Source organism: Dermochelys coriacea, chromosome 17 (assembly GCF_009764565.3).
Source record: "Dermochelys coriacea isolate rDerCor1 chromosome 17, rDerCor1.pri.v4, whole genome shotgun sequence".
Classification (NCBI taxonomy): domain Eukaryota; kingdom Metazoa; phylum Chordata; order Testudines; family Dermochelyidae; genus Dermochelys; species Dermochelys coriacea.
The window spans coordinates 1,306,548-1,319,409 of record NC_050084.1 but is presented as its reverse complement, the minus strand read 5'-3'; the positions used below and the strand labels follow the sequence as shown (position 1 = coordinate 1,319,409).

Below are 12,862 nucleotides of genomic sequence, written 5' to 3'. Positions count from 1 at the left end.
CCACATATTGGGTTTATAGGGAAATCATTTCTATGGACTTCTAAGAATTAATTTTAATTGAGGAAAGGGAGTTGCAAGGGGAACTGCAACAAAAGTGTTACAGATGTCTGTTGTGAACTCTTGCCAGCAACTTTGAAAGACTAATTATTGGTACAGTTATACCATGGATAACAGGAATTATTCCCAAAAGTAGTTGAGGACCCTGATGATAGCACTCTGTAGTATGGTAACTCACCATGACTTGGGAACTTTGATCTTGGCCTGTGGGATTGTACTGGAGATTGTTGCACCATGTCGGTTCTGTGGAAATGTCCTGAATATGTGTGGGAAAGGACTCTGACTCTCCAGTGCCTGTAGATCCTGGTAGCTCTTCAAAACCCTCAACGCTTCTTGCATTTTTGAAGGAATTACTATCCAGTGTGAGGGCTGGATGAGTTTCTTGGAAGACATCTTCACTGAACTCCCTTTTATAAGGATGGAAGGGGTTCCTGCTGCTCTTGAGGAACCTGCCATAGTTTCCTGCAGTACTTTCCTCATAGCTATACCTTCTGAATTTCTCAGCGTTGGGAGAGACTTTAAATTTACACTTGCCAGAGTGAATTCCTTGGTTGGCAGGAAATTTCCTATGGATTTGATCCTGGGTTGGAGAAGAGGGACTTGGGCTGTGAGAAGATTCTGAACTCTTTCTTTCTGTCCTGCTGTCTGGATCATACGACTGGCAACTGAAACTGGGATTATCCTGCAAGGCAAAATTTACATACATTTAAAGACCATTGAACTCCAAGAGCTGGTACTTACAATATACAGTGAACACTGGGCTACAGAAGTATATTCAAGGAGGGACTTGCAGATTAAGAAAGATCCTTCAGGGAAATCTGCATGAAAATAGTGTTCCCTGCAGAGAAAGGGACCTTGAAGAACTTGCAGCATGTCATAAAAAACCTGTAATGTTTCAGTGATCACTAATCTACATAAGAACTTGTTTGTCAAGAGTCCTAGTTTTTAATTTTTCTAAATACACATCCAATTTTGAATGGTTTAGTCGCCCTAACACCCATTGCTGCTGTGACAATCAAGGGTATTCATTTAGTTCAATAAGCTACTATATTGAGACGTTAAGGGGAAGCTGATGTATCCTGATGTGTGATGCCAGTTTGAGCATTTCTTGCAACTAAACAGCAGTCAGTGCTAATCTGGTTTTCACAGAGAAATTCTGTTCATTCAAGGACTCCTCCAAAAAGCAAATCCAACTCCAGGCCATTTTTGGCTTGATGGATGAATGAAGACCAATTTTAATATTATTTTATAACTGTCCTTCCCTTTTCATTCTTCAATCAAGCGAAACATGTCTGCAGGTAGGCCATTTTTGTTTCACAAAGAAGTATTATAAAATCATAGAGGTAGTTGTGCCAAGCTGTTTGGACAACAATACTGTTAATCCACCACCTGGAATTTTCATGATGGAATCATATTTGCTTTCACTGTAGTTGAATGCACTGTACTAAACCAGGTGGTGGACACAGACATGCCAAAATCATCAGCTATAACATTACAGCATTCCTTTTTTAGCAAGCTGACAGTTTGAATATGTGAGCAGTAAGAGCCAGAGAACTTTCAGTTCATGACTTAAAGTCACAATCAAGTCTGAAGCACTTGGTGATATCCTCCATTGGCAGGGGATGGACAAGATAGATTAATCCTCTGAATCTCTAATTTCTATGGTTCTGTAAGGAAACAGTATAAAAATCATTTCAAAACCATCACTAGTTGTAAAATAACTGATTCCTATTAGAGGTAAGTTGCCTATTTTTGTATCTGAGTAATGAAGTCCATTAGAAGAGTTACCATAGGGCTTACAATTCAGCACCATGTGTCAGCTTTTGACACTTCAAAAATCAAATTTAAATGTTTGCTCTTGTACACCAATTCACCATTCTTGGTAACCTTGGTAACCTTCTGTTACCATAAAGAGTTCTGATTTATTCTCGTCTTATTTCTTTGGATGGACAAATCTGAGTCCCAGTATACCAACTGTTAAGCACTGTAGCTGGGCTTGTCCTTGTTGGAAAGGAGAAAAGAGATTGCATGTCATACTCACAGTTTGCTGAGCTGGGGAGCTTGGGTCCCCTTGTGTCTGCATGAGGTTGTCTTGTTGGTCACTTTCCAGACTGTCCGAAGAAGAGAACTTAATATTAGGTTGATCTTCAAGCAATGAAACCATTACCAAGTCCCAGCCAGGTAGAAATCCTGTTGTAATGGAACCAAACCACAATGAATATCAGTGTATATTTGCTTAAAATTATGTCTACTGTAAACCGACAGCCTTTCTTGTCCCAAACAAAGCTCTTGGGCTTCACCATTTGCATACCTGTCTGACCAATGTTGTTCTTCCTCAGATTGTATTTCTAAAATCGGAATTGTGAAATAAATCACCTGATTCTCTGGGGAAGATTCTGACTGCAGATATCCAGTCTAGTCACCCTGTTCACTAAAAACTCTACAGAATTACCGGTTTCAGAGTAGCAGCCGTGTTAGTCTGTATTCGCAAAAAGAAAAGGAGTACTTGTGGCACCTTAGAGACTAACAAATTTATTAGAGCATAAGCTTTCGTGAGCTACAGCTCACTTCATCGGATGCATTTGGTGGAAAAAACAGAGGAGAGATTTATATACACACACACAGAGAACATGAAACAATGGGTTTATCATACACACTGTAAGGAGAGTGATCACTTAAGATAAGCCATCACCCACAGCAGGGGGGGGAAAGGAGGAAAACCTTCCATGGTGACAAGCAGGTAGGCTAATTCCAGCAGTTAACAAGAATATCAGAGGAACAGTGGGGGGTGGGGTGGGGGGAGAAATACCATGGGGAAATAGTTTTACTTTGTGTAATGACTCATCCATTCCCAGTCTCTATTCAAGCCTAAGTTAATTGTATCCAGTTTGCAAATTAATTCCAATTCAGCAGTCTCTCGTTGGAGTCTGTTTTTGAAGCTTTTTGTTGAAGTATAGCCACTCTTAGGTCTGTGATCGAGTGACCAGAGAGATTGAAGTGTTCTCCAACTGGTTTTTGAATGTTATAATTCTTGACGTCTGATTTGTGTCCATTCATTCTTTTACGTAGAGACTGTCCAGTTTGGCCAATGTACATGGCAGAGGGGCATTGCTGGCACATGATGGCATATATCACATTGGTAGATGCGCAGGTGAACGAGCCTCTGATAGTGTGGCTGATGTGATTAGGCCCTATGATGGTATCCCCTGAATAGATATGTGGACAGAGTTGGCAACGGGCTTTGTTGCAAGGATAGGTTCCTGGGTTAGTGGTTCTGTTGTGTGGTGTGTGGTTGCTGGTGAGTATTTGCTTCAGATTGGGGGGCTGTCTGTAAGCAAGGACTGGTCTATCTCCCAAGATCTGAGAGAGCGATGGCTCGTCCTTCAGGATAGGTTGTAGATCCTTGATGATGCGTTGGAGAGGTTTTAGTTGGGGGCTGAAGGTGATGGCTAGTGGCGTTCTGTTGTTTTCTTTGTTGGGCCTGTCCTGTAGTAGGTGACTTCTGGGTACTCTTCTGGCTCTGTCAATCTGTTTCTTCACTTCAGCAGGTGGGTATTGTAGTTGTAGGAATGCATGATAGAGATCTTGTAGGTGTTTGTCTCTGTCTGAGGGGTTGGAGCAAATGCGGTTATATCGTAGCGCTTGGCTGTAGACAATGGATCGAGTGGTATGATCTGGATGAAAGCTAGAGGCATGTAGGTAGGAATAGCGGTCAGTAGGTTTCCGATATAGGGTGGTGTTTATGTGACCATCGCTTATTAGCACCGTAGTGTCCAGGAAGTGGATCTCTTGTGTGGACTGGTCCAGGCTGAGGTTGATGGTGGGATGGAAATTGTTGAAATCATGGTGGAATTCCTCAAGAGCTTCTTTTCCATGGGTCCAGATGATGAAGATGTCATCAATGTAGCGCAAGTAGAGTAGGGGCATTAGGGGACGAGAGCTGAGGAAGCGTTGTTCTAAGTCAGCCATAAAAATGTTGGCATACTGTGGGGCCATGCGGGTACCCATCGCAGTGCCGCTGATTTGAAGGTATACATTGTCACCAAATGTGAAATAGTTATGGGTCAGGACAAAGTCACAAAGTTCTGCCACCAGGTTAGCCGTGACAGTATCGGGGATACTGTTCCTGACGGCTTGTAGTCCATCTTTGTGTGGAATGTTGGTGTAGAGGCTTCTACATCCATAGTGGCTAGGATGGTGTTTTTAGGAAGATCACCAATGGACTGTAGTTTCCTCAGGAAATCGGTGGTGTCTCGAAGATAGCTGGGAGTGCTGGTAACGAAGGGCCTGAGGAGGGAGTCTACATAGCCAGACAATCCTGCTGTCAGGGTGCCAATGCCTGAGATGATGGGGCGTCCAGGATTTCCAGGTTTATGGATCTTGGGTAGCAGATAGAATACCCCAGGTCGGGGCTCCAGGGGTGTGTCTGTGCGGATTTGTTCTTGTGCTTTTTCAGGGAGTTTCTTGAGCAAATGCTGTAGTTTCTTTTGGTAACTCTCAGTGGGATCAGAGGGTAATGGCTTGTAGAAAGTGGTGTTGGAGAGCTGCCTAGTAGCCTCTTGTTCATACTCCGACCTATTCATGATGACGACAGCACCTCCTTTGTCAGCCTTTTTGATTATGATGTCAGAGTTGTTTCTGAGGCTGTGGATGGCACTGTGTTCTGCATGGCTGAGGTTATGGGGTAAGCGATGCTGCTTTTCCACAATTTCAGCTCGTGCACGTCGGCGGAAGCAGTCTATGTAGAAATCCAGGCTGCTGTTTCGACCTTCAGGAGGAGTCCACCCAGAATCCTTCTTTTTGTAGTGTTGGCAGGAAGGTCTCTGTGGGTTAATATGTTGGTCAGAGGTGTGTTGGAAATATTCCTTGAGTCTGAGACGTCGAAAATAGGATTCTAGGTCACCACAGAACTGTATCATGTTCGTGGGGGTGGAGGGGCAAAAGGAGAGGCCCCGAGATAGGACAGATTCTTCCGCTGGGCTAAGAGTATAGTTGGATAGATTAACAATATTGCTGGGTGGGTTATGGGAACCATTGTTGTGGCCCCTTGTGGCATATAGTAGTTTAGATAGCTTAGTGTCCTTTTTCTTTTGTAGAGAATCAAAGTGTGTTTTGTAAATGGCTTGTCTAGTTTTTGTAAAGTCCAGCCACGAGGAAGTTTGTGTGGAAGGTTGGTTCTTTATGAGAGTATCCAGTTTTGAGAGCTCATTCTTAATCTTTCCCTGTTTGCTGTAGAGGATGTTAATCAGATGGTTCCGCAGTTTCCTTGAGAGTGTGTGGCACAAGCTGTCAGCATAGTCTGTGTGGTATGTAGATTGTAATGGATTTTTTACCTTCAGTCCTTTCGGTATGATGTCCATCTGTTTGCATTTGGAGAGGAAGATGATGTCTGTCTGTATCTGTGCGAGTTTTTTCATGAAGTTGACAGATTTCCACTCTATACGGCTAAATTCAGTGCCTTGCATAATGACAGGTTTCAGAGTAGCAGCCGTGTTAGTCTGTATTCGCAAAAAGAAAAGGAGTACTTGTGGCACCTTAGAGACTAACAAATTTATTAGAGCATAAGCTTTCGTGAGCTACAGCTCACTTCATCGGATGCATTTGGTGGAAAAAACAGAGGAGAGATTTATATACACACACACAGAGAACATGAAACAATGGGTTTATCATACACACTGTAAGGAGAGTGATCACTTAAGATAAGCCATCACCCACAGCAGGGGGGGGAAAGGAGGAAAACCTTCCATGGTGACAAGCAGGTAGGCTAATTCCAGCAGTTAACAAGAATATCAGAGGAACAGTGGGGGGTGGGGTGGGGGGGAGAAATACCATGGGGAAATAGTTTTACTTTGTGTAATGACTCATCCATTCCCAGTCTCTATTCAAGCCTAAGTTAATTGTATCCAGTTTGCAAATTAATTCCAATTCAGCAGTCTCTCGTTGGAGTCTGTTTTTGAAGCTTTTTTGTTGAAGTATAGCCACTCTTAGGTCTGTGATCGAGTGACCAGAGAGATTGAAGTGTTCTCCAACTGGTTTTTGAATGTTATAATTCTTGACGTCTGATTTGTGTCCATTCATTCTTTTACGTAGAGACTGTCCAGTTTGGCCAATGTACATGGCAGAGGGGCATTGCTGGCACATGATGGCATATATCACATTGGTAGATGCGCAGGTGAACGAGCCTCTGATAGTGTGGCTGATGTGATTAGGACCTATGATGGTATGATAAACCCATTGTTTCATGTTCTCTGTGTGTGTGTATATAAATCTCTCCTCTGTTTTTTCCACCAAATGCATCCGATGAAGTGAGCTGTAGCTCACGAAAGCTTATGCTCTAATAAATTTGTTAGTCTCTAAGGTGCCACAAGTACTCCTTTTCTTTTTACAGAATTACCAGCACCCTGGTATTTTCCCATTACTTTCTGCTTAAGGATAGGTGTTATACAGGCGTATTTACAGTGCTGTACAGTATGAGAGGTGTGATAGCCATGCTGGCTTACTATGGAGTGCACTGCTTTTCCGTGGAGGATTATGCTTGTACTGTTGAAACTACACTGCTTGGGGGGTGTTATGTGAGGATAATAACACTGCTTTGTTGAGAGGCTCTTATGCACATGAACCCACACTGTTCTGGGCAGGGCAATTTAAAGGGAAGGTTTATCTCTTCACTGATTAGATTGGGAGGGGTCATATACTTTCACTTTTTCATTGGTTAAAGGCACATGACCTTTTGACTTCTGCCTTACATCATTATATGTAGCTGAGATGTGTAAGTATCTAGCATCACTTAATGCTATGTAGTGTCATCATCACATCTTCCTCTCTGCCCCTAACCTTTGATCTGGAACATTTCTGATACTATTGCTTTGTGTTAAGAGAAGCAAGTTTCATCTTGTAATGTCTCATTTTGTGCTATGGGCTCTCATGGGTCTTGCTCTTTTGTGACCTCACTGTGAGTCTCTCAGGCAGTAATAGTAATAGCTTATCCTAGATATCACAGACGACCTTGTGCTGAATGTGCTGCCCTACAGAGAGATCCTGTCATGTCTGAGCTGTGTTGGAACTACGGAAGTTGCATTCCAGATGTACAAATTTAAAACCATATCTTTACATAAAAAGTTAATCAGTGGAGTTTTGCTACAAGTTTAAATGGCCGTTGGGTAAATAACTGCAGGGTTTTTTAGGTTTGGTTAAAAACAATATATCATTTGAATATGTGAACCTTTTCTTTTGCCTTTATAGATCAAAGAACAAAATCTATTTCAAGATGAGTAGGTTGGCTGAAATGTGCACTGCCCAAGGGAATAAAGCACACTGGGGAATGGAAATCAGGTGTGAGACCTCTACTAGATCAGAAACAAGTGATGTTAGCTAAAGTTCAGAAATGTCTTGGGCCCAGGATCATCTCTGAGCAGCTTATTCGGAGGCTGACATGGAGGGAGCTTCTAATTATTGACGCTCGTGATGAAAAGAGCAGGTGAGAAATGCTGACAACTTGGACATATCACATATATTTGTAGATGTTCAGCGCTGGCAGCCCTGTTCTCAATATTCATTTCTCACTTGGTGGCTGACCTGGGCTGTAAACTTGAATTTTGACCAATTACCTCATTTTGTGGACCAAAAATTCAGAATCTGATTAGAAGCATTGGTCCAGCTACATACACTAAAGGCCTGGAGATACTGTGTTTTAAGAAGTCATTTGACAGATTCTCAGTAAGACTAATACAGGATGAGAAGTAACCTGATTCCAAGAAGTCAATTTGATGAGATGTAACTGAAGTGAGCAAGTCAGAGAAGAGCTTTCACTGAGCGTCACTAGTAAATAACATCCAAACCTCAGCTTCTTTTTCTGTCTGCCATAGGCCCTGTGTTCAGAGGTGTTATAATTGAGTTCCTGCTATGGGTCAGGAAAGGTCCTGCCTGAAACAGAACATTCAGGCTCTAATTATTTGAAAGCCATTGGCTTGCCATTCTGAAAGTGGTAATGAATAAATTTGGATTATGTGGGGAGTTAGTACATGGATAAGGAAAACTAACTGTTGGATCTTTCCAATATAATGTCCTTAATTGCAGCCAAATTTTACCAGCCTTTGCCTTTGGATTTTGTTTTGCTATCTCGGAGATTGGCATGAAAGGAACAGCCTGTCTGTCATCTTAAGACTAGAATCAGTTTCCCCCAAGCAGTGGAAGTATCTTATTGAGTATTGAACTAGAAGCAACCCTACCCTAGTAAAGTCAAACCAGTTGAGCTAGGGGCATGATTCCCAGCTCACAAAGACATACCCGTGCTAGCTGTCACCGAGCTAGCCCACTATGATGGTGTAGCCAGGGTAGCACAGGTAGTGGAGGGCGGCAGAGCAGGCTGAACCCTATGGGCACGTACTTGGCATAGCTAGTCTGTGCTGCCTCTTGCCACTGCCCGTGCTACCCTGAGTATACTCATATTTTTAGCGCTCAATGAGAGCTTGCGTGAGTGTGTCTATGCGAGCTGGGAATTGCACCCCTAGCACATAGGGTAGATGCGTAGCCTTTGTCTCCTTATCTGCCTTTGCATTTGGAACGCCTACCAAAAATATACACACAGTATTTTCCCTCCCTGCTGCATGTCAAGAAAATATGTATGTGTGCAGATCACATGCTTTCCCCAGTCATAGAATATCAGGGTTGGAAGGGACCTCAGGAGGTCATCTAGTCCAAGCCCTTGCTCAAAGTAGGACCAATCCCCAATTTTTGCCTCAGATCCCTAAATGGCTGCCTGAGGGATTGAACTCACAACCCTGGGTTTAGCAGGCCAATGCTCAAACCACTGAGCTATCCCTCCCCCCATTTTTCTATATTCCCTCACTTGTTTTTGTGTGCTAGAGATTAGTCAGGTTAATTGCCTTTAAGGACTTCTATTAAAATCAAATTTTCAGAACATGATCAAGCCCACTTAAAAAAATGTAGTTAATGGAATATCCTATTAATTTGAAAGTATAGTCTCTACACTAAATTAAACTATTTTGTATGAATGTCATACTTATATGCCTGTTAAATATCAACTGTCAAACATTTTTCTATATATAGTCAATTGTAAAACACTTCTCCTGTCTCAAACAATACTATATGTTGACTGAAGCACTCAGAACAAATGAGTTTTTCATTAACTACTGGTTTTATGTATGAACAGATTCGAGGGTACTCTAAATGCAAACTATAAAATCAGTGCACCTTTGATGTAGTTTTTCTTTGTCTAAGGTTATATCTATGATTTTTGAAAATGGATACTGAGGGGATAGATGTTATTCTTTATCCATAAAGGATTGAGGGGAAAAAATCTTCTACCTAGTTGGTTTGGCTTTCCATTTATTGGAAAATCCCATTTAAGAGGGGAAAATATTGTATTCAATGGAAGTTGACAATAAGCAGGCTTGACTGTATAGTATAATAAACATGACACAGCTGCTCTTGGGAGAGAGGGGACTCGGAAGGATATGAACTCCTTAGAGGTAGAACTAACTTGTCACAGAAAACAATGACCCTTTGATTTTAAAAAACGTATCTTATTCCCTTAGGAGTAGCTGAAATCATTTCTCCAAATCCCATGTTATTTCTGCTTTTGTAAATGTTGCATGACAGTCCCAGGCTCCCATGATAAGGTAATTATCTTTAAAAAAATAAATAAAATAAAGCAAGAAACTGTAACCTCAGCTGAGTGTTTGGGTAAGCAGGGCAGCAGCAGCTGATCTATTAGCTCTGCATGACTGAAGCCACTGGCACCAAGCCATAGTTGAAACAATCCTTGTTTTTGTGTCTTTCCTGGATATTGGAGGACACTCTGCCGGCGACACACTTCACCAGAGCTCGGCACCGGGCCGTCTGAGCACTCAGAGATGTGCTGAATGCTGGGTGCTACTGTAAATGCCTTCTATATCCCTTGGGGCTGAGATCAGCTTTCATGAGAGGAAGGTGTGTTTGGATATTCACCAATTCGTAATTCATTCTTCATGCAGCTTGCCTTAAGGAGTGTACTGATCCTAGCTTGACACCAGCTTTTGTGATCTGCTTCTTTCTTCTCCCTCCTCCCCAAAGCACTAAATCATCTTTTTCCTCTCCAGCTCACACTGATACCTCTCAGTAAAGAAACAACTATCTGGGATATTTTCTAGCAGCCTTTTATAGGGAAGTACTCAGAAGGGCCATGAATTTTATATTTCCACTTTTCCAGCTGGATATTTAGTGACATATTTTCCTCTCATCATTCCCAAATTTCTAGCATTTCAGAGGCAAGGCTCAAATCTAAGCCTATATGAAGTGATCCTGCAGCTGGATCTGCTCAGGCAGACCTCTGGAGCCATGTGGAACCCCAGTGACTTCAACTACCTGCATATAAATTGGTGAAACGGCACAAGATTTACATAAGCAATTTCTTGATACCTTAAGTAATTGCTTTTTGGAACAACTAATGCATGAGGAGATGCTATTCTCAACTTAGTCCTAAATCACATACAAAAGTTATTTCAACAAGTATCTATAATTGCTAGCCACTAATTAATAGTGGCCCCAGTAAAATTAAGTTCAACACTCTCAGGAGATGAATCATACCAAAAACTAACACAGTGACACCAAACTTTAAAAACAGGAGGTTTTTATGTAATTTTGATGAGACCACGCCTGGAATGCACAGTCAACCTGTGGAACTTGTTGCCAGGGGATGTTGTGAAGGCAAAAACTATAACAGTTCAAAAAAGAACTAGATAAGTTCCTGGACAATAGGTCCATCAATGGCTATTAGCTAAGATGGTCAGGAATGCAATCCCATGCTCTGAGTGTCCCTAGCCTTTGTTTGCAAGAAGCTGGTAGTGGACGACAGGGGATGGATCATTAAATGATTGTTGTTCTGTTCATTCCCTCTGAAGTATCCAGCATTGGCCACTGTCAGAAGACAGGGCACTGGGTTAGATCAGTGGTACCGAAACTTTTTAGGGTCACGCCCCCTAAGCTGGGGCTCTAGGGTGGGGGACATGGATGGGATAAGGGGGCCATGGCTGGGTGCCAAGACTGCTGCGCTCCTCCGAATGTTCTGCACCCCCTAAGGAATGCACCCTACAGTTTGGGGACCTCTGGGTTAGATGGGTCATTGGTCTGACTCAGTATGGCTGTTCTTATGAACATTGCACTGGACTCTGGACACCTCAATGCCAGAAAGACATTAGCAAATATGAGAAAGTTCAATGAAGAGCAATTAAAATGACTAGAAGGCTGAAGGAATTGCTATATGAGGAAGAGTTGAAGGAGCTAAATACATGCAGGTTGTCTAGGCAATGACTAAGGACTTGTCTAAACAGTGGGTTAATGTGCACTAATGGGTTATGATTTCTAAAGTGCACTAATGTGTTATACATTAATTGGTTCAGGTAGACCATAATGTGCCCTAAATGTTCTTAGTGCACTTTAACATATATTAAATCGCACTAGGGAACATTTAGGATGCATCATCAGGGGCTACATGGACCAGTTAATGTGCAAGACCCTTAGTGCGCTTTAGAAATCACCATCATGTAGACAGATACTAAGAAAGGACATGATAAATGCTCTATGAGACTATGAAAGGAGTAAACTCCAGTGAGAGAGGAGAATTATTTAGAATGGCATCTGGGAATATAAGTAGGAATAATGAAAATTATTGAACTGTGTGGGATAATCCTTAAGGGAACTGGTGGGAGTCCTGTTGCTTGGGCCTTTTAAAAGCAGACTAGGCAAAGCATTAGAAAATGCTATTTCGTTACTTATTGCACCTATCAATAATTCTCTCATTTGAGTTGATCAGAATAACCCTTCAACTATTGAGTAGTGCAGCCATCCAAAACTACACCATCATGGATATGCTACACCCTCATGGATTCCATGTGTATGTATGTATATATACATGCATGATATGTTTGATTATTCATATTATTCTTCTGATTTAAGGTCCAAAAACCAGCCTATACAAGAGCTCTAGGTACCCTGACAGTAATTCAATTTATAATCAGTAAATATATCAGTTATTATTATTTTGTGCTGCCAACATACCAGCTAGTAAGCTTAGCAACAAAAACTACCCAGTCCACCCAAAACCCTATACTCCCAGTTCTTCCTAAAATCTTCTTACCAAATAGATAGATGGCTTCCATAAAACTCCCTTCTTGGTGCAGAAGTGAGTTGCATCTACTATTAGAACTCCCTTCTGGAATTTGTTTTTTATTATTATTTTTAAAGTTTACTGTTGTAGAAAAATACTTTGATAATTAGAAAAAATGAAATTATTGGCTGTTTGTCAGTAAGTGGTTTCTATATGCAGGTCTGGGCACTGAGAGATTACTGTGTCCTAATAACCAGTGGAAACAAAAGCAATCAGTCTCTTTCTCACCCCATCCATGCTCCTTCTGTACTGTAACAGAGGCTGGGAGATATTAAAACATCAAATCCCTGCTGAGATGACGCTTTCCTAGTTGGAGAGAGGGGAGTTTTCACTGAAGGTTTTTCATGTACTGCAGGTGCAACTTTCCCAAAATACATCACAACTACCTGTGCAACAAACCTGTGCAATTCTGTGCATCCAGAATCTTGTGGTTTTGTTCTAAATCTATTTTAAAAATGTGTTTGAAGAGGTAGCTGCAAGACATTCCATTACACTAATGGTGGCAGCAGTCTGCTCACCCACTCTGTACTCCAAAGAAAGGTAGTTAATTGTTTAATATGTTGAACACAGCTGAACACAATTGCCCATCACCAGGGATAGATTAAAGCATTGGCACTATAGACCCCGGGCTAGGCCCCC

At 41.8% G+C, this 12,862-nt stretch overlaps 1 protein-coding gene across 2 annotated transcripts in view; it reads right to left on the bottom strand.

Annotated features, from left to right (window-relative positions):
* FOXN1 (forkhead box N1) overlaps positions 1 to 12,862 on the bottom strand; it is a 55,098-nt gene that overhangs the window by 21,745 nt on the left and 20,491 nt on the right. For both annotated transcript variants that reach the window (XM_043499170.1, XM_038376088.2), the window contains exons 2-3: positions 2,099 to 2,247; positions 236 to 739 (exon numbers count right to left, since the gene is read on the bottom strand). In XM_043499170.1, the coding sequence (XP_043355105.1) occupies positions 236 to 739; positions 2,099 to 2,221 (627 nt within the window). In that variant the 5' untranslated portion in view covers positions 2,222 to 2,247. The remainder of the gene's footprint in view (positions 1 to 235; positions 740 to 2,098; positions 2,248 to 12,862) is intronic.